We start from the raw sequence: 21,944 nt of genomic DNA, 5'->3' as shown, positions 1-21,944 counted from the left end.
AAATTATATTAAGTCGTTCAAAGAGAAGCATGTGTTGATTGATTTGTTTTTAATGAGTGAGAATTTAAAACAAACTTTACACACCACTAAATATTTGTATTGAACCATACTTCTGAAATGGATCATTTTGACCCCAGAGGCATATCTTTAATCATCGCCTAAATGTGGTTTATTCTATTTTTCATGACTTTGTCAATCAACTTGTTCTTAATAAATCTAAATCATGGTTTAGGGTTTCTGTATCAAAATGGACTTTTAACAAATTAAAATCCTTTGGAGTAATTTTGACCCCAGCCAATAGCACCTTTGATAAATAGGACGTTTATTTAAAATCAAAATCACATTTTATTGGTCACATACGTGTTTAGCAGATGTAGTGAAATGCTTGTGTTTCTAGCTCCGACTAACAAGTAATATCTAACAATTTCACAACTTATATCCAATACACACAAAACTAAGTATTTGAATCTAGGTTTCTCTGTAGACATGATCCATCCCACCAGAGCGTGGAGGGGCAACTGTATCGGTGGTTTGACCAGATCGACACCTGCAGATATACAGTATAGTGCCTCCCATGTACTCTCCTAAGATTGGACTTTTCTATACCACATGACTGTGTTCCTGCCAAGGCAGCAGCTACTCTTCCTGGGGTTTATGATGGATCTCCATTAGTTCCTGCAAAGAAAGACGTAAGGTCAGGGAGCGCATCAGCAGGGAGCAACATGATAATTAATGATTTCTTAACAACCATTTCTATTAAGAGTATCTTATCAACTTTATTTCACTTGGTGATGTTTCAATATAGAGAACATAACCCCTCCTGTCTCAGCCTCCAGTATTTATGCTGCAGTAGTTTGTGTCGGGGGGCTGGGGTCAGTTTGTTATATCTGGAGTACTTCTCCTGTCCTATTCGGTGTCCTGTGTGAATCTAAGTGTGTGTTCTCTAATTCTCTCTTTCTTTCTCTCTCTCAGAGGACCTGAGCCCTAGGACCATGCCCCAGGACTACCTGACATGATGACTCCTTGCTGTCCCCAGTCCACCTGGCCATGCTGCTGCTCCAGTTTCAACTGTTCTGCCTTATTATTCGACCATGCTGGTCATTTATGAACATTTGAACATCTTGGCCATGTTCTGTTATAATCTCCACCTGGCACAGCCAGAAGAGGACTGGCCACCCCACATAGCCTGGTTCCTCTCTAGGTTTCTTCCTAGGTTTTGGCCTTTCTAGGGAGTTTTTCCTAGCCACCGTGCTTCTACACCTGCATTGCTTGCTGTTTGGGGTTTTAGGCTGGGTTTCTGTACAGCACATTGAGATATCAGCTGATGTACGAAGGGCTATATAAATAAATTTGATTTGATGATTTAACATGACAATACATGACATCTAAGTAGCTGAATATGATTATGGACTAACAGTTTGAACGACACAACTCATGTTATTCTGGTTAAACAGTGGGAGACTAGTTGTTTAAGGAGTGGGGAGTTTTTACAGTTAGGAAATAATGTCATTTTAATCGTACTTCAGCCAGAATTGTGAATGGTGTCTGATGCAGTGACATACTAGACCATGGCAGTAAATCTAATACTTAGTTGTTTTTAGTCAGGCATGAAAGGTCTGGGGTGGTTCAGTGGTTATAAGTTACATCTCTGGTCATGCTGGCAGGGTCTGAATCAAACCCAATGTCCAGTGGGATTGATCTGTTTGATCCAAATGTTTGTTTCTGTTTTCAGTAGTTGAATCCTTTGACGGATTGTTGATTTCAACATTTTTCATTTTCAACATATGCACTGGGTTGGTTGAAAAGTAATACTAAACTTACCATGCACTTTATTGACAAAGTGGAAGAATTGTATTTATATATAAGTTATTACAATGCCATTCATACAAAACAAACCATCAATATTCCAAACAAAATCAAATATAGGCATTTTTAAATTAAAAACGAAACAAAAACCCAATAACAAAAAAACTCAGGGGAGCATCTTCCCTCCCCTTCATGCCTACAAACTACATCTCCCCGTCCCTAATCTATCCCCTGAAATCATCTAAATTAACCCCAGCCCTAAACCTCCCTTCCACCTCTCCCAGGCAGCATGCTGCCCCGACTTCCTCTCCTCCCTCTTCCCCCTCAAATTTCCTTCCAACCTCCTCACTATCCCCTCCACCCCCCAATCTCTCCCTGTCTTTACCATGTCCTACCTGGCTTCCCACAGCCCCATTTAAAGAGGCTTATGAGAAGTCAGAGCAGAAACCTGTCCCTGACCGTCCCCCTCACTCTACCTACACCTCTCTCTACCGTAGCCCAAACAAAACAAAATTCCCTTTCACCCACCTAACAACAGCCGTGCCCTAGCCCATACTACTCCGGCAAAGGCACAGTCCCAAAAGGTGTCTCCTCCCCGCCACAAGATGGTCTTGGACAAGTGGGGGATGGTGCCAAGCTATGCCTGTACATGATGGAACGTACCGGCAAGCACTTATGGAGGCTCAACCAATTCAGGTGCTTGAGCTTGTTGTCCAGACCCCGCGCCTGCACTCCCTCCCAGACCACTACCAGATACCCACTACAACCTTAACTAAATCCCACCACTCTAACACCCCCTCACACATGGACCAGAGGCCTTCAATCCCATGAAACAAACCAGTAAAGGCTTCAATGAAATCCAGCACATCCCGATCTAATTTCCAGTACCCCCTACCAAAGAGGCAGACTGGTGACCTCACCTGCAGGAGCACCCCGTCGTGATCCGAAAAGAAAACAGGCAACAGCTGCCTAGACAACTGACCCAAGGACCTAGACAGAAAAATATAGTCAAGCCTCCACGCAACCCCCCGGGAGTTGCACCAAGTGGAACCAGCCATTGTCGGAGTAGTGTGCAGTTCTCCAACCAGACCATGGCAAGCACTATCCCCCCTACCCCTAAATCTATATTAAAATCACCCCCTATCACCACTTGCCTATTTGTGGAGCACAGGGGCGCCATCTCCACCTCCTTCCTGTCTGCCGCCACCTGTGGCCCGTACACTCCCACTAATCTATATCTGCAATCCCTTAAGGTGACATCCACAACCAAAACCCTCCCCTGCAAAACCACAAATTAACCCTCAACCTTTACCTCCCTGTGCCCACACAAAATCCCTACCCCTGATGAGTGCAACCCCCCTATACCCCAAACCGAATCCCCCTTGTCCCACTCCCTCCTAAATCTATTAACATCCCAGGTGAACCCCCTTTAAAAAAAGTCAAAACCCACACCCTCTAAATAACTAAAAACCGCCTTCCTCTTAACAAAATCCCTTAAACGCTTACATTTAAACTACCAAAAGTTATAGTAGGCTCCATAAAAAAAAAAATCAAAAACAACCATCATCCAACTACTAACCCCGCACCCCCCAAACAAAATAACAAACAGGAGCCTCACTCGATGCTCCCCTGCTCCATCTCCACCTGCAGGGATGCTGTCTCTCCTCCCGACGTCCCCCCGTCTTCCTCCATCTCATCAACCCAGGATACAGGTGTTTGGCTCCTGAGTGCCCTGCATCCTGTGTTGACCACCAAACTCCTCCACTTCCCCAGCCCCGTATCTGTTTGGGTAGAGAGTAGTGGAGCCCGTGTCCCCAAACAGGAACTGCGACCCCCCCTCAGTTGACCAGCCCTGAGCTGAGCTTGGTGTATCAAGCTCCTCCAGGAGTTGAGGAGCTGGGGAAGCCAAGTAGGAAACAGAAGTTTCTCCCACCCCCATCACTCGCTTGGCCACCCCCTCCATGCCCCCTTCCCTCTCGCTGTCTGTCGAGAGCCCCTTCCTCTTCCCTCTCTTCTTTGGCGATGGTGGTAACAGGAAGACACCACCCCCACCCCCTGCAAGCTCCTCCACCATTCCCCCATCACTTCCACGAGGAGACTCGACATTCTGCTGTCCCCCCACTCCCTCCTCCTCCACTGGTCCTGCCACGACTCCTTCTCCACCACCTCTCCCGCCTTTGCTGCTCACTCTGGCTCCTCCACTCCCTTGCTTCCTTCCGCCTCTTTTCCCCCTCTCCTCCCGGTTCTGCTGCTCCCGTGCCTTCTCTGTCCCCCTCTCCTCCTGCTGCCGCCGCTCTTTGCTCCTCCTCCTTCCGTGAGGCCATCCCCTCTGGGCCTGTGCTCGGTTCTTGGTCTGGGCCTCCTCCCCTTCCTCTTCTTCCCCCGCATCAGTGTGCTGATGAGCCACACCCGTGGCACACATTGAGCTCGTCACAGTCCTTCGCCTCGTGCTCCCCAGATCCACAAAATCTGCACTTTCTTGTGCTGCACGAGGCTAGGATGTGGCCGTAAGCCATACAACGCCTACAGAACGGGGGCTGACGTACATAAAACAATGTCTCCCTGTCAGCCCCCAGGGAGAACATAGCTGGAGGATGAAGGTAGCCGCCCAGTCCCTTTGGGTCCTCCCTGAGGAGGGCCTGGAAGTCTCTCCTCCCATTCCAAAAACCCAGGGAGTCCTTGAGGTCCCTTGCTGAGGAGATGTCATCTATGTATCTTCCCAGAAAGGTACTCACTTCCTCGTCCTTGACGTATGGGTTATAAATGTTCATAGTTACAATCCTGAAATTGTTTTTTGCCAAGCTGGTTACCTCGTAGTGGCACATCGGCCTCGCACCTCCCACTTCTCTCACCTTTTTCAGGATCTCGTCATGTTTTTCTTCTGAGTGTAAAGCCACATCATAAGTTCCCTCCAACAGGTAACCTTGGAGGCAAAACACATCCTTCCCTGTCAGTTTAAGGAGCCACATCAAGATAGTCCTTCCAAACGTTTCACGTCCGAATGGCTCAGTCTCCTTGTCCTTCCACGCAAAGCGAACTGTATTCACCAGACCGATCCCAGGGACTGACCTATTTGAAGAATTTTGCACTCCGCTCTCTTCTAAAAAAGGAAAAACTGAAAAGAAAAGCAAAAATGGCTGAGAATCATTACCCCCAAAAAAACAGCCTTCAGCTTTCAGCTAAGGGGTTACGGTACCTCAGTACCCAACTTTAACTTAGCCACACAGGAGAGAAGCCTTATAGCTGTGATCAATGTGGAAAGAGATACTCTGATTCAAGTAGTCTGATTAAACATCAGAAATTACATGCAGGAGATCCACAGAGTGTAGAATGATCTCCAACACCAGACCTATGTACATCATATCACATTTTATTTGTCACATACACTTGTTTAGCAGATGTCATTGCGGGTGTAGCAAAATGCTTGTGTTTCTAGCTCCAACAGTCCAGTAATATCTAACAAGTAATATCTAACAATACACACAAAGGAATGGAATTAAGAATATATAAATATTTGGACGAGTGATGTCAGAGGGGCATATACTAAGTTCCTCGGAGTACACATCACGGACAAACTGAATTGGTCCACCCACACAGCATTGTGAAAAAGGCGCAGCAGCGCCTCTTCAACCTCAGGAGGCTGAATAAATTTGTCTTGTCACCAAAGGCACTTCTACAGATGCACAATCGAGAGCATCCTGTCGGGCTGTATCACCGGCTGGTACGGCAACTGCTCCGCCCACAACCGTAAGGCTCTCCAGAGGGTAGTGAGGTCTGCACAACGCATCACCGGGGGCAAACTACCTGCCCTCCAGGAAACCTACACCACCCGATGTCACAGGAAGGCCATAAAGATCATCAAGGACAACAACCACCAACTATCATCCAGAAGGCGAGGTCAGTACAGGTGCATCAAAGCAGGGACCGAGAGACTGAAAAACAGCTTCTATCTCAAGGCCATCAGACTGCCACCACTAACATTGAGTGGATGCTGTAAACATACTGACTCAACTCCAGCCACTTTAATAATGGAAATTGATGTAAAAAAATGTATCAACTAGCCACTTTAAACAATGCCACTTAATATAATGTTTACATACCCTACATTACTCATCTCATATGTATATACTGTACTCGATACCATCTATTCTACTGCATCTTGCCATACCATCACTTATTAATATCTTTATGTACATATTCTTTATCCCTTTACACTTGTGTGTATAAGGTAGTAGTTGTGGAATTGTTAGGTTAGATTACTCGTTGATTATTACTGCATTGTCGGAACTAGAAGCACAAGCATTTCGTTACACTCGCATTAACATCTGCTATGTGACAAATAAAATTTGGTTTTATTTTAAATACAGTAGAATAGGATAGAATACAGTATATACCAGAGGTGGGACTAAGTCATTGTTTTACAAGTCACAAGTAAGTCTCAAGTCTTAGCTCTCAAGTCCCAAGTCAAGACAAGCTATGGGGCGCAATCAGGCAATGTAGGCTTTTAGACAATCGCCCAACCTTATCACACACCTACACCCTCTCAGTGTGTGGTTACAACTGCCTGGCCAGTTGTTGCTCAATCTTGAGTGCAATGTTCACGTTCCCGCACTGACTGGCTGTGTGGAGGCTCATTGATTTAATGTTACGTTAGCCTACATGCTATACTTGCAAAACAATTATTCATATAGCTGTCGGCTATATTAGCCACGACTTACCGTTCTTTGTGCAGCTTCAAATGTCGAACAAAGTTGGAAGTTGTTGCGCCTCCGTCTGTAATGTTCTTCCCGGATGTTTTGCAAGTTGCAATCCGTTTTTTGTTGATACAGCGTAGTCTTTATATCTGAAAATAATAATTGCTTAATTACATCAAGCGTTCCAATGGCAAAACGTTTGATTTAATTACATCAAGCGTCCCAATGGTAAAACGCATGATTTAATTACATCAAGTGTTCCAATGGTAAAATGTTTGAGTTCATTGTGACGCGTTCGCGTTGCCTGCTGTTTATTGCCACGTTGGGATGCAACCTTTTTTTAATATCCTTTTTTATTTATTTTTTATAATCTTACCCACGTTTTTTCTTCACAATTTCGATCTTGTTTCATCTCTGGGGGAGGCGAAAGTCAACTCATATGTCCTCTGAAACATGACCAAAAACCGAGCTTCTTCACACCCGCCCGCTTAACCCGGAAGCAAGCCGCAACAATATGTCGGAGGAAACACGGTTCGTTCACCTGACGACCGAGTTCAAGCCTGCAGGCGCCACAAGGAGTCACTAGAGCGAGATGAGCCGAGTAACTATTGTGTTATTGACAGTACGTTTGTTAATTCCATGTGTAACTCCGTGTTGTTTTTGTCGCACTGCTTTGCTTTATCTTGGCCAGGTCGCAGTTGTAAATGAGAACTTGATCTCAACTGGCCACCAGGTTCAATAAAAGAGAAAGAAATAACACATAATAATACATAAAAATTTAGGAGCAGTATAGACCTAGTCTGTTCATTATATACATCTACATGATGTATTGTTACACCATGTAGGAGCAGTATAGACCTAGTCTGTTCATTATATACATCTACATGATGTATTGTTACACCATGCAGGAGCAGTATAGATCTAGTCTGTTCATTATATACATCTACATGATGTATTGTTAGACCATGTAGCAGCAGCATAGACCGACAGTAGCTGTCTACTTATTTAGATTTAGTTTGACTTAATGAAACTGCCTTAAATGTGCTGTAGTAAAAAAAAATATTTTCACTAATCAATCAGCACATTCCTGTCTTTGTATGTCTCAATATAATAGTATTATTTAATTAAATCCATTTAAAATAATCTTTGTCTGAAAATAAAATATGATCCTCAACTGCGTTTCCCCTCCAGTCAGCAGATGGCGATGTGCGTCTTTCAGGCCACGCTGCCAGCGTGACGTATAATCTAGTGGACGGTTCTTCAGAAACATCTGGTCAACCACCTCCGTAGCCTGCTAGAGGACATAGCCGAAAGATTCAAGCTATTTATACGCTTTCGGTGTATATTACCTACTGTGTTTTACACACTCTTCTGTCGTATCTACTTGTTAACCTATTTAATTTAATATTGCGTTATTTTGTATTAGTCAGCTATAGTAGCTGGCTGGTTAAGTTAGCACTAGCCTAGTCGCTAATGATAGCTAGCTAACATCCCCGACCATGAGTTCCCTAAACGACTCTCATCCTGTTGAAGAAGAGGAGGTCTGCTGGACGGAGAAAGAAACTCTGGGGCTGAACATTGTCGTGAAAGAGGAGGAGGATGTTACAGTAAAACAAGAAGTAGAGGGTGTTACAGTGAAAGAAGAAGAGAAAGACGTTTCAGTGAAAGAAGAGGAAGACGCGTTCAGGGTGAAAGAGGAGGAGTATGTTACTGTGAAAGAAGAGGAGGAAGAGAAAGGGGAGGATGTAGCTTTTGGAGTGAAGAAGGAAGGGGAGATTACTGTCACATTGAAAGATGAAGAGGTGGAGATAGGAGATCTGATTAACACCAGTAAGTACCGCCTTACATGTGTTTTTAACTTTGGATATTCGGAGTTGGCTCGTCAATACCTCTTCAACGGAGGGCCCAGGATGATGACTAATAGGTCTAGAATCAGACGACATAGAGAACAAGCTACCCCTTGTTTTCTCCGTTCCGTTTCCAAAAAGTGACTTAACATAGACCCTTCTCAAATATATATCTGCTGACCGCAGACTGGGGGGCACGGCGTGTAGTGATTTTCGTGTAGTGATGATTTACTACACACCGTGCCCCCCAATAGTGCCATTTGAGAGTTGGGTTGGCTACACCAAAGATTATGGATATACTGACAAGATGTCTCTCCGCCCTAACAAGGGGAGTCGTTGTCCACAAAGCGGCACTGCGGGTTGTCTCCTGTCTATCCTTTCTTTGGATTGATGGATTCATCTTATTATTGTAAACTATTGTTTATATTCTATGAGGGTTGTTGTCGTCAACCGCCTGTATTCAATGAAGAGGGATGCTAAGCTACTAGTGTGAATTTGCATAGTGATCTGGAGACAACTCTTAGTGTTTTATCGAAGTTGTCGGTATATCACGTGTCCACATAACAACTTAAGCATTACGAAATTTCTGTTAGATCAAGTAAACTTCACATGGCAAATAAGCCATTCATTTTGTTGTTGACCAAATTTGACACTTTCCACATTGGGTTGATAATTGTTTCCACTTGGATACAACCAACTGTAGCCTACTGGCATTACCGAGAGAGATACAACCTACTGTATCCTACTGGCATGACCTAGAGAGATACAACCTACTGTAGCCGACTGGCATGGCCTAGAGAGTTACAAACTACTGTATCCTACTGGCATGACCTAGAGAGATACAAACTACTGTATCCTACTGGCATGACCTAGAGAGATACAACCTACTGTATCCTACTGGCATGACCTAGAGAGATACAACCTACTGTAACCGACTGGCATGGCCTAGAGAGTTACAAACTACTGTATCCTACTGGCATGACCTAGAGAGATACAAACTACTGTATCCTACTGGCATGACCTAGAGAGATACAACCTACTGTATCCTACTGGCATGACCTAGAGAGATACAACCTACTGTATCCTACTGGCATGACCTAGAGAGATACAACCTACTGTATCCTACTGGCATGACCTAGAGAGATACAACCTACTGTAACCTACTGGCATGGCCTAGAGAGTTACACCCTACTGTAACCTACTGGCATGACCTAGAGAGTTACAACCTACTGTATCCTACTGGCATGACCTAGAGAGATACAACCTACTGTAACCGACTGGCATGACCTAGAGAGTTACAACCTACTGTAACCTACTGGCATGGCCTAGAGAGTTACACCCTACTGTAACCTACTGGCATGACCTAGAGAGTTACAACCTACTGTAACCTACTGGCATGACCTAGAGAGTTGCAACCTACTTTAACCGACTGGCATGACCTAGAGAATTACAACCTACTGTAACCTACTGGCTTGACCTAGAGAGCTAAAGTTGTAAAGTTCCTGGATTTTAAATGAATATTTTCTAGTAACAATGATAACTTGTATCTTCCTATCCACATGTGGGATCCCTCTCCTTTGTCGTCCTCTCTACACCAATAACAGACAACTACTGTGGGTTCCCTCTCCTTTGTCATCCCCTCTACACCAATAACAGACAACTACTGTGGGTTCCCTCTCCTTTGTCGTACCCTCTACACCAATAACAGACATACTGTGGGTCTCCCAATCACGGCCGGATGTGATACAGCCTGGATTGGAACCAGGGACTGTAGTGACGCCTCTTGCACTGAGATGCAGTGACTTAGACCGCTGCTTTCGTGTGTGTGTTTAACTTTTTAACTGTACTAGAATGCTTAAATGGCTGCTTTTTTATAGCGGTTATCGGTATTGTTTTTTGGGACAAGGAAACTATTGGCCAAAAATGTAATATCGGTGCATCCCTTTATTCTAAAATTGATTATTATTTTTTAAATCCTCATCAATCTACACACAATACCCCATAATGACATCACAATACCCCGTAATGCCAAAGCAAAAACAGGTTTAGATGTTTTTGCAAATGTATTAAAACTATTCCCCAGGATAACTAGTCTGAGTAATATAAGATGTACGATCCCAGGATAACTAGTCGCAGAGTAATGTACGATCCCAGGATAACTAGTCGCAGAGTAATGTACGATCCCAGGATAACTAGTCCCAGAGTAATGTACAATAACTAGTCTCAGAGTCTAAGCCTTGTCTGGGGGGGAGGTTTTTCTAAGCTATATGGAATTGTTTTAAGAAGGTTTAAATAACATGAAGGGCTTCCCCAGTATAGTACTGTAGAAACACCCTCCATCATGAAGGGCTTCCCTAGTATAGTACTGTAGAAACACCCTCCATCATGAAGGGCTTCCCCGGTATTGTACTGTAGAAACACCCTCTAACATGAAGGGCTTCCCCAGTATAGTACTGTAGAAACACCCTCCAACATGAAGGGCTTCCCCGGTATAGTATTGTAGAAACACCCTCCATCATGAAGGGCTTCCCCAGTATAGTACTGTTTTAAGGTTATACCAAGGATAATTAGGCTTTATGATTTAGAACTGTAAGACTCCTTGAAGTATCAACCAAAAATATTCATAAGTTAATTTGTGTCAAATTATTAGGCCATACTGCTATAACCCATAGTAACACATTGGATAACATTCACAACATGGAACAACAGTAACCATAGTAACACATTTGATAACATTCACAACATGGAACAACAGTAACCATAGTAACATTGTTTCCCTCAAAACATCTAAAGGAAGTTTGTTCTGAAGTGTCTGGTTTCCTAATTAGCAGGGAGGAGTTTCTACAACCAGATATACCACATCCATAACTAGTAGTTTCCTCATTACCAGATATACTACATCCATAACTAGTGGTTTCCTCATTACCAGATATACCACATCCATAACTAGTGGTTTCCTCATTACCAGATATACTACATCCATAACTAGTGGTTTCCTCATTACCAGATATACTACATCTATAACTAGTGGTCTCCTCATTAGCAGATATACTACATCCATAACTAGTGGTTTCCTCATTACCAGATCTACTACATCTATAACTAGTGGTCTCCTCATTAGCAGATATACTACATCCATAACTAGTGGTTTCCTCTTAACCAGATATACTACATCCATAACTAGGGGTTTCCTCATTACCAGATATACTACATCCATAACTAGTTGTTTCCTCATTACCAGATATACCGCATCCACAATTAGTGGTTTCCTCATTACCAGATACAGTGGGACAAAAAAGTATTTAGTCAGCCACCAATTGTGCATGTTCTCCCACTTAAAAAGATGAGAGGCCTGTAATTTTCATCATAGGTACAATTCAACTAAGACAGACAAAATGAGGGGAAAAAATCCAGAAAATCACATTGTAGGATTTTTTATGAATTTATTTGCAAATTATGGTGGAAAATAAGTATTTGGTCACCTACAAACAAGCAAGATTTCTGGCTCTCACAGACCTGTAACTTCTTCTTTAAGAGGCTCCTCTGTCCTCCACTCGTTACCTGTATTAATGGCACCCGTTTGAACTTGTTATCAGTATAAAAGACACCTGTCCACAACCTCAAACAGTCACACTCCAAACTCCACTATGGCCAAGACCAAAGAGCTGTCATAGGACACCAGAAACAAAATTGTAGACCTGCACCAGGCTGGGAAGACTGAATCTGCAATAGGTAAGCAGCTTGGGTTGAAGAAATCAACTGTGGGAGCAATTATTAGGAAGACATACAAGACCACTGATATTCTCCCTTGATCTGGGGCTCCACGCAAGATCTCACCCGTGGGGTCAAAATGATCACAAGAACGATGAGCAAAAATCCCAGAACCACACGGGGGGACCTAGTGAATGACCTGCAGAGAGCTGGGACCAAAGTAACAAAGCCTACCATCAGTAACACACTACGCCGCCAGGGACTCAAATCCTGCAGTGCCAGACGTGTCCCCCTGCTTAAGCCAGTACATGTCCAGGCCCGTCTGAAGTTTGCTAGAGAGCATTTGGATGATCCAGAAGAAGATTGGGAGAATGTCATATGGTCAGATGAAACCAAAATATAACTTTTTGGTAAGAACTTCCATCAGCAAGGGCATTGAAGATGAAACGTGGCTGGGTCTTTCAGCACGACAATGATCCCAAACACACCACCCGGGCAACGAAGGAGTGGCTTCGTAAGAAGCATTTCAAGGTCCTGGAGTGGCCTAGCCAGTCTCCAGATCTCAACCTCATAGAAAATCTTTGTAGGGAGTTGAAAGTCCGTGTTGCCCAGCAACAGCCCCAAAACATCACTGCTCTAGAGGAGATCTGCATGGAGGAATGGGCCAAAATACCAGCAACAGTGTGTGAAAACCTTGTGAAGACTTACAGAAAACATTTGACCTCTGTCATTGCCAACAAAGGGTATATAACAAAGTATTGAGATAAACTTTTGTTATTGACCAAATACTTATTTTCCACCATAATTTGCAAATAAAATCATTAAAAATCCTACAATGTGATTTTCTTGATTTTTTTTTTCCTTCTCATTTTGACTGTCATAGTTGAAGTGTACCTATGATGAAAATTACAGGCCTCTCTCATCTTTTTAAGTGGGAGAACTTGCACAATTGGTGGCTGACTAAATACTTTTTGCCCCACTGTATACTACATCCATAACTAGTGGTTTCCTCATTACCAGATATACTACATCCATAACTAGTGGTTTCCTCATTACCAGATATACTAAATCCATAACTAGTGGTTTCCTCATTACCAGATATACTACATCCATAACTAGTGGTTTCCTCATTACCAGATATACTAAATCCATAACTAGTGGTTTCCTCATTACCAGATATACTACATCCATAACTAGTGGTTTCCTCATTAGCAGATATACTACATCCATAACTATTGGTTTCCTCATTACCAGATATACCACATCCATAACTAGTGGTTTCCTCATTACCAGATATACTACATCCATAACTAGTGGTCTCCTCATTAGCAGAGAGGAATTTCTACAACCAGATACACCACATCCATAACTGCAAACAAATTGCATGTGCATCGCCTTCATGCTGCAATTTTAGGAAACACAGAAAGGGGCTTATATTGGAGACCAAAAGTAATCTGGCACAGTGCTTAGAGTTTCAACAAAATGAATAACTTATTTCTTGCCTACAATCATCGATGTAACTACTAAAATATGACTCTTCTGGCTCATTTTAAGACAATTGTAACATTCATTACAGACTTGAATTGTTGTACAACATCATGGCTTCGCTGTTGGCATCACCTTTTACAGTGGATTTCTGCTGTTGTGGGCCTTTAACCATTTGTCTGACTTTGTTGTTCACACAGGAGAGAGACGTGACTATCGTGGAGCCTCTGGGGTGCCTCAACAACCTCATGATGCTGAAGAGGCAGAGAAGAGTCTCTCCACATCAGAACACCTCAAGAAACATCTGCGGAGATCCACATGGAAGAGAACTCACTGCTGCCCTGATTGTGGGAAGAGCTTCACCTCATCAGGCATTAAAATTCATCAGAGAATCCACACAGGAGAGAAACCTTATTGCTGTGATCAATGTGGGAAGAGTTTTACTACATCTGGCTCTCTGACAGTGCACCAGAGAATACACACAGGAGAGAAACCTTATAGCTGTGGTCAATGTGGGAAGAGGTTTACTCAGTCAAACAGCCTGATATCGCACCAGAGAATACACACAGGAGAGAAACCTTATAGCTGTGATCAATGTGGGAAGAGTTTTACTACATCTGGCTCTCTTACTTTACACCAGAGAATACACACAGGAGAGAAGTCTTATAGCTGTGATCAATGTGGGAAAAGTTTTATTCAATCTAGCTATCTGACAATGCACCAGAGAATACACACAGTAGAGAAATCTTACAGCTGTGGTCAATGTGGGAAGAGTTTTTGTCAATCTAGAGATCTGACAGTGCACCAGAGAACACACACAGGAGAGAAACCGTATAGCTGTGGTCAATGTGGGAAGAGTTTTATTACATCTAGCATTCTGACTCGACACCAGAGAACACACACAGGAGAGAAACCTTATAGCTGTGGTCAATGTGGGAAGAGTTTTATTACATCTAGCATTCTTACTCAACACCAGAGAACACACACAGGAGAAAAACCTTATAGCTGTGGTCAATGTGGGAAGAGTTTTGTTCGATCTGGCCATCTGACAATACACCAGAGAACACACACAGGAGAAAAACCTTATAGCTGTGGTAAGTGTGGGAAGAGTTTTGTTCGATCTGACTATCTGACATTACACCAGAGAACACACACAGGTGAGAAATCTTATAGCTGTGACCAATGTGGGAAGAGTTTTACGACATCTGGCTCTCTGACTTTACACCAGAGAATACAAAAAGGAGAGAAACTTCATAGCTGTGATCAGAGATAATATGATAAACGATCAAATATCAGAAAATGTATACATGAAGGAGTTGTTTCATGATATCAATTAATTAATGTCACAATGTAGAAGCCTAAACGTCACCCTGTTCTATGGATTTCAGCATGATATATATTAGCCTCAGGGGGAAATCCAGGCTCTGAAATGGAAGAGTACTATTTATGTTATTTAACAAAAAGTGACTAACAAAAAAAGAGTTTTCCTCTAACCAGGGATGTTCACATTATTCCCAGATTCCGTGTGGTTTTTGAGCTGTTAGTTTTAACAGGACGTGCAACCTCATCTCCCTCCTCTCTCGGCACAATTGATGACAAATAAGTGTTGTGTTCCTTTGTTTTGAGACCCCTAAATTTAAATTCATCACTCCAAAATGTAGCTGACCGTCATCTGCAGGTTGTCCTCTAACCAGTGAGGTAAAATATATCTCCCATTTCCATGTGTTTTTTAGTTGTGTTAGTTTCAACAGCACGCACAACCTGATTTCCCCCCTAATCGATATCAGTGATTTATTGCTACTTGTCAAAACAACAGGGTTTTTGGTGCTTGTGTCTGTGGTGAGGACCACTTGGTTCCTGATTGTCTCAAGGTTGGGCAGTCAAAAAGATTTGTGTTTTGTGTTTAGCCAATGCGTTGCCATGGATTACAATTTATTTTGACTGCATGTTTTTCCGTATTGGAGATTAGTTGTGTTTGGGCTCGTTCCAAGGGGACGAGAGTTCTAGAAGCTAGTGAGTTTTAGGAAGACGACATGTAGAGAACTGATTCAAATAAAAAATACGTTATTTTTTCTTGTTTTTAATTGTTGACAGCCAGTACACACCATGTTAATATTGTAGTTGATTATAATGTGAAATGGAAGTTGTTTTCTGTTGGTGGTGCGCATTCTCTTAAGGTGTTACGGTCTTTCGTTTTTCCATTTATGTTTTGAGGTTGGACTTTAGCACGTATAGCTCGTTAGCACGTAGGGCGCACTGATTGGTGTCACCTCGTTAGTCAGTATGTGTTACACCTGTAATGGCTTGTCCATCTCGTGGTGTTTCAGGTTCTATTTAAGAGTGTCTGGCCCTGTGCTCCAGTTGTCTTGATAGATGTGGCGAGTCAACAACTTTAGTTGCTCCACCTTTTTGGTTATTTGCTTCCTGTTAATAAGTTTGAGGTGGTGGGACGGGTGCGCCATCGTCCGTGAGGAGATGGCGCAAAGTACATCTGGACCGTCGGTTCCGGGGATTGGACTGGCCAACACGGTGCGCTTTTCTTGGCGGGGAAAAGAGATGGAGCCTTGGGGGAGAGAAACCTTCGGGAGGAACATCCTAATGGGGCACCTAAAATTGAAGGTTAAAGATGTTCTATGCCTTCAGGGGAACCCAATGGAGAAGGGGTTTGATGTAACCCTATATTTGGAAGAAAAACACAATGAGATTATGAAGACGGTGACGGAAGGGAAAGAAGAAGGTCCCCTGTGTCATTACACGGTGACCAGCCTGGCAAGAAACAACTTCAGGGTGGTCACCGTAACCATGTACAATCCGCACGTGAAGGACGAAGAAGTGAGGGCCTTTCTGGGGAGGTACATGGACAATGTCTCCTCAGCGAGGTACCTCAGGGACTCCCTGGGTTTCTGGAATGGGAAGAGAGGCTTCCAGGCGTTACTCAGGGAGTCCCCGAAGAGTGTGGATGGCTACCTCCATCCTCCAGCAATGTTCTCCCTGGGGGCTGACAGGGGAACCCTATACTATGCACGTCAGCCCCCGTTCTGCAGGCGTTGTATGGCCTACGGCCATACCCTGGCCTCGTGCAGTAACAAGAAATGTCGTTTTTGTGGGTCGGAAGAGCACGAGGCCAGGGAGTGTGACGAGCCCAAGGCTTGCCACGGGTGTGGCTCCAGAGAACACCTGTGGCGTGATTGCCCGGATCGTCACAGGTCATACGCGTCTGCAGCTGGGGGGGGAGCGGGGGATGGGGGGAGGAAAGAAAGGACGCATGCGGATTGTACGGATGGCACAGGGGAAAAGAAGGCAAGAGAAGAGGATGGAAAGAAGGAAGAAATGAGAAGAAAGAGGCGGGAAGAAGGAAAGAGTGGAAAAGAAGAGGAGAAGGAAAAGAAGGCAGAAGAACGTAAAGGAGCGGTGAAGGGGACAGTGGTGCGAGAAGGAGTGGAAGAGGGAACGGGGACAGTGACAGGGACAGTGACGGAGAAGGAGGGAGGGGTGGAGGTGGGAGGGGAGGGGAGGGGGAGGAGATGGGGGGAAGGAGTGGGGAGACAGCCTGCCAGGCTTCCTCGAGGTCGAAATTAGGGATTTGGTGGAGGAGTTAGCGGGGATGGGACGTTGTGTCTCCCCGCTACCTCCTTCACCAAAGAAGAAAGGGATGAAGAGGGGGAGCTTGGCAGGAAGTGAGAGGGAGGGGGGTGTGGAGGGGGAGGGGGGGGGGGGAGGGGAGGGTAATTTGTCCTCCCGGTTTGCCTCAGCCCCTTGCATTTTAGTGGATGACTCCAGTGAGGGGTCGGTGGGCTGTTTGCTAGAGGGATCCCAACTCCTGTTTGAGGAGATGGGGTCCCCTACATGCAGCCCCGAGGCAAACAGGGAGGGGGGGATGGTGGGTGGGGAGGGAGGACCCAACACACTGCCTGGGTCATGGGTTGGGATGGAGGACGGGGGGGCGTCAGGAGAGGAGAGGACGTCCCCGCCGGTGGAGATGGACCAGGGGAGCATCGGGTGAGTCTCCTGTTTTTTTTTTTTTTTTTTTTTTTTTTAAATTTGTTGTTAATAATTAAATGAATAGTTCTGTTTCTTTTTTTAGTCTAAATGTTAGGGGATTAAGGAATAATGTTAAAAGGAGGGCGGTTTTTTGTTATTTAGAGGGTGTGGGGTTTGATTTTTTTTTTTTTACAGGAGGTTCACCTGAGGGATGGTGGGGATGTGTGTAGATTTAAGAGGGAGTGGGATAAGGGGGAATCTTTTTGGGGCATAGGAGGGGTGCACTCAACAGGAGTAGGGATTTTGTGTGGGCATAGAGAGGTTAAAATAGAGAACACTTTTGTAATAATGCAGGGTAGAGTTTTGGGGATAGATGTTAAGTTTAGAGAAGCTAGATATAGGTTAATTGGGGTGTATGGGCCACAGGTGGCGGCAGACAGGAGGGAGATGGTGGACTGTCTGGCACCCCTGTGTGTTACAAACAGGCACTTGGTGATAGGAGGAGACTTTAATATAGATTTAGGGGTAGGCGGTGATAGCAGTGCAGGTGCCATCTCTGGGCTAATGGCTTGCCATGGTTTGGTTGATGGTGGCCTGCACACTACTCCGGCAATGGTCGGTCCTACATGGCGCAACTCCAAGGGGGTTGCGCGGAGGCTCGACTACATTTTTGTATCCAGGTCTTTGGGTCAGTTGTCTGGGCGGCTGTTGCCTGTTTTCTTCACGGATCACGACGGGGTGTTCCTGCAGGTTGGGTCGCCAGTCTGCCTCTTCGGTAGGGGGTACTGGAAGTTAGATCGGGATATACTGGAGGAGCAGGCTTTCGTTGACGCATTTTTTTGTTTCTTTCGGAGGCTTGACGGCCTCCGGTCCATGTGCGAGGGGGTGTTAGAGTGGTGGGATTTAGTCAAGGGGAGGATAAGGGCTTTTATAATAGGATATTTTAGAAGGGAAAAAAGGGAGGAAAGGAGGGAGGTGGATCGTATCCAAAGGTTAATTGAACTCGAGTACGAGGCAGGCAACCTCGGCGGGTCGATTGACTGGGAGAGATTCGCAGCCCTAAAGGCGCAGCTCAGGGAGCTGCAGGAGCAGAAGGCTCGAGCTTTCCTGGAGCGTGTGCGCATAGTGGCTTACAAAACATAATGAGACTTGTTCCGCTATGTTCTTTAAGTCGGTTAGGGCCAGGCAGAGTAGGAAGGTAATGCATGGAGTTAGGGAAGAAAATGGTAGTATAGTAAGTAAACCAGAGGAAATGGTCAGGGTGACAACTGATCATTTCCAAGGTTTATTTAAGGAAAGGGAAATAGATGTAGAGCAGGGAAACGTGTTTTTAGAACACTTGTCCCGGCGGTTGCCAGAGGACATTAGAGACGTGATGGAGGCCCAGATCTCACTAGAAGAGGTTGAGAGCGCTCTTAGGAGGATGGGAAAAGGGAAGGTGCCTGGGATGGATGGGCTGCCGGCTGAGTTTTACCTCAAGTTTTGGGGTATACTTGGACCAGTGGTTCTCGAAGTCTTGAAGGCCATCCTTGAGACGGGGGTCCCGGGGGGATCAATGGCTGTTGGTGTGCTGTCACTTCTTTATAAGAAGGGGGAAGCAACTGAACTTGGCAACTGGCGGCCATTGACCATGCTGTGCGTAGATTACAAGATTCTTGCAAAGGTTTTAGCAGACCGGTTGCGCACAGCCCTTCCCTACGTCGTCCACGAGGATCAGACGTGCGGGGTAGAGGGCCGCTCTATAAGATGGAACCTACAGTTGATCAGGGATTCCATCGCTTGGGTTGAAGATAGAGGGCTGCCTTTAATGGTAGCAGCGCTAGATCAGGCGAAAGCTTTTGATCGCGTGAATAGATATTTTCTATTCAGGGTGTTAGGTAGATTAGGATTTGGGGAGAAGTTTATAGGATGGATCCGTACTTTATATGTCGGAGCGGGGTGTCGAGTTAGTGTAAATAGTCACTTAGGTGACGTTTTTGACCTCTCGTCTGGGGTCAGGCAGGGGTGCCCACTCTCGGCTCTCCTCTTCGTTCTGTACATGGAGCCTCTGGGGGCTGCCATTAGGGCAGACACAGGGGTGGAAGGCTTGTTGATCCCTGGAAGCGGTGGGCTGCGTGTTAAGATGACGCAGTACGCCGACGACACTTCCTTGCTGTTGTGCAAGGACTCGTGCCTGACAAGGTCCCTTGCCATCTTTGGGGATTTCACCCGAGCGTCGGGAGCAGTTCTGAACCATGCAAAGTCTTCCGTCAAGTTTTTCGGAAGATGGCGCGGTAGAACGGATGTGCCTGGGGGGTTATCTCTCTGTGAAGGGGCCCTGAGGATTCTCTGGGTTCATTTTGAGACCTCCGGCTCAGCGACGCTAAACTGGAACATGCGTATCGCAGTGGTACAGAGGAAGCTAGCAATGTGGAAGGCTAGGTATTTGTCTATTATGGGCAAAGTCCTGGTCCTAAAGGTGGATGTGTTGCCGTCTCTTTTGTATTTGGCATACATCTACCCATTGCCGGCTTGTCTGAGGAGGCCTCTAGTGAGGCTTGTGTTTCAGTTTATGTGAATTGTCATTTTAATCCATAGAGACGTGAAGGAGAAGCTCGTCGGAGGTTGATCTCTTCTCGGCTGGGTCGCCAGGGCACGCATGATCTGTCCCATCGGGGAGGGAGGTAGGGGGGTACCACATTTCCCCCCTCAAGCTGGACGCCATTTTTGTTTCTTTCTTGTTGACGGAGCTTGCTCGTCCGGTTATACACCCGTCCGGTTACCTCCTGCGGGTGTTCTTCTCGTATAAAGCGAGAAGCGTAATGGTGTGGTCTAACGCGGGTCCTCGGGCGGAACAGCTGCCGTGGCACTTTGGCCATGCGGCCAAGTGGCTGCGTGCGCACCCCGAGGTTGAAGTTGCCCGAGTAGGTTTAGACCACAGGCACCTGTACGAGGAGGTCAGGCAGGCAGGGAGTCCTGCGCCTGTAGCGGGCATCTCGTCAGTGGTCTGGGAGGGAGTGCAGGCGCGGGGCCTGGACAACAGGCTCAAGGACCTGAATTGGTTGGGCCTCCATAAGCGCTTGCCGGTACGTGCCATCTTGTACCGGTATAGTTTGGTGCAATCCCCCACCTGTCCAAGATCCTCTTGTGGCAGGGAGGAGACTGTGCGCCATGCCTTCTGGGACTGTGCCTTTGCCGGACTAGTCTGGGCTAGGGCACGGGTGATGCTAGGTGTGGTTAGGAGTGATTTTGTTTTGACATGGGCTAGGCTAGAGAGAGGCGTAGGGAGAGCAAAGGGAACGGATAGGGACAGGTTTCTGCTCTGGCTTCTCATGAGTCTCTTTAAAAAGGGACTGTGGGAAGCCAGGCAGAATTTAGTCAAGACAGGGAGAGATTGGGGGGTGGAAGGGATAGTGAGAAGGGTGGAAGGTGATTTGAGGGGGAAGAGGGAGGAGAGGAAGTGGGGGAAGCATGCGGCACGGGAGAGGTGGAAAGGGGGTTTAGGGCTGGGAGTGTTAGAGTGAGTTTGGTAAGGGGATAGATTAGGGAAGGGGAGATAGGGAAAGGGTTAGGTATTGGTTAGGTATGATGGGGAGGGACGATGCTCCCCTGAGGATTGTTTTTGTTTGATGGTTTTGTAAATAGAATTAATTAAGAATGAATGAGAATTATGATTTTGTAATAGTATGAATGGTTTTGATTGTAATAAATTATTTTAACCACTTTTTTGGTTTACTTCCTGTCTTTAAGTTTCTTGTGGGGTTTTCTTTTGTTTGCCTCTTGGGCAGATTTATTGGGTTTCATGGTGGATGTCTTTTCGGTCCCAGTTGTTGTTACTAGTCAATTTTCATTGGACACCCACATAGTGTCTTTCAGAGCCCCTCCTAAAAAACAAGCTTGTATTTTGGGTTGGATATTGCATCCAATTAATATTTTAATCAATGGCATTTCCTTAGGGTGCCCATTAGTCTTTTCAGTTGTTAGTCTTCTGTTGTGTACTAAATATTTCTGTTTATTTTCATTTTTTATTTGTTTATTCCTGTGAAGCCATTGTGTTAAATCCATGTCTGATATGTGCTGTATAAATGAAGCTTGATTTGATTTCAACAAATGAACCCAATTACTGACCAATCAAGACTCTTGTTCCCTCTTAGTATGAAAAACCGTATCAATCCCACTTTTCCAGCCTGCTGAAGGTGTGGTGGACTGGTAAACACCACCCCTGGCTCTACCAGTGGCTTGAGGTGGTCTCCCACAGCTCTGCTTATGTCATGTTCTGTGGCCTTGCTGTTACATTTCTTGACTGTCCCTGCAACACAGAAATGAACACATTTAGTCATATTATATAAAACACTCAAAGTAATGGATATGGAGCATCTATGGCCTCAGTTACACCTGGCACCTAAATGTGACGTCTGTCATCCGATCACTCCAAGCTGCA

The 21,944-nt window shown here is 45.2% G+C and overlaps 2 protein-coding genes across 4 annotated transcripts; one reads left to right on the top strand and one right to left on the bottom strand.

Annotated features, from left to right (window-relative positions):
* Positions 1-301: 301 nt before the first annotated feature.
* LOC116374175 (conglutin alpha 2-like) lies at positions 302-7,024 on the bottom strand. Of its 3 annotated transcripts, none has more exons than XR_004209960.1 (3): positions 6,877-7,023; positions 6,525-6,649; positions 302-675 (listed from the first exon to the last, which is right to left on the bottom strand). XR_004209960.1 is itself a non-coding variant. In XM_031824645.1 (3 exons), exon 3 carries the CDS (start codon positions 4,226-4,228, stop codon positions 3,503-3,505), a length of 726 nt encoding a protein of 241 aa, XP_031680505.1. In that variant the 5' UTR covers positions 4,229-4,921; positions 6,525-6,649; positions 6,881-7,024; the 3' UTR covers positions 1,269-3,502. The 3 variants fall into 3 exon arrangements, 2 of the variants coding, with proteins under 2 accessions (XP_031680505.1, XP_031680504.1); XM_031824645.1 differs by lacking the exon at positions 302-675 and adding an exon at positions 1,269-4,921 and having other exon boundaries at positions 6,881-7,024; XM_031824644.1 differs by lacking the exon at positions 302-675 and adding an exon at positions 1,269-4,921.
* Positions 7,025-7,740: 716 nt separating this feature from the next.
* Positions 7,741-15,612, top strand: LOC109875769 (zinc finger protein 501-like). Its single transcript, XM_031824631.1, has 2 exons — positions 7,741-8,330; positions 13,744-15,612. Exons 1-2 carry the CDS (start codon positions 8,000-8,002, stop codon positions 14,814-14,816), a joined length of 1,404 nt encoding a protein of 467 aa, XP_031680491.1. The 5' UTR covers positions 7,741-7,999; the 3' UTR covers positions 14,817-15,612.
* Positions 15,613-21,944: the final 6,332 nt, after the last annotated feature.

Source organism: Oncorhynchus kisutch, linkage group LG5 (assembly GCF_002021735.2).
Source record: "Oncorhynchus kisutch isolate 150728-3 linkage group LG5, Okis_V2, whole genome shotgun sequence".
Classification (NCBI taxonomy): domain Eukaryota; kingdom Metazoa; phylum Chordata; class Actinopteri; order Salmoniformes; family Salmonidae; genus Oncorhynchus; species Oncorhynchus kisutch.
This window is presented reverse-complemented; position numbering and strand designations above follow the sequence as displayed.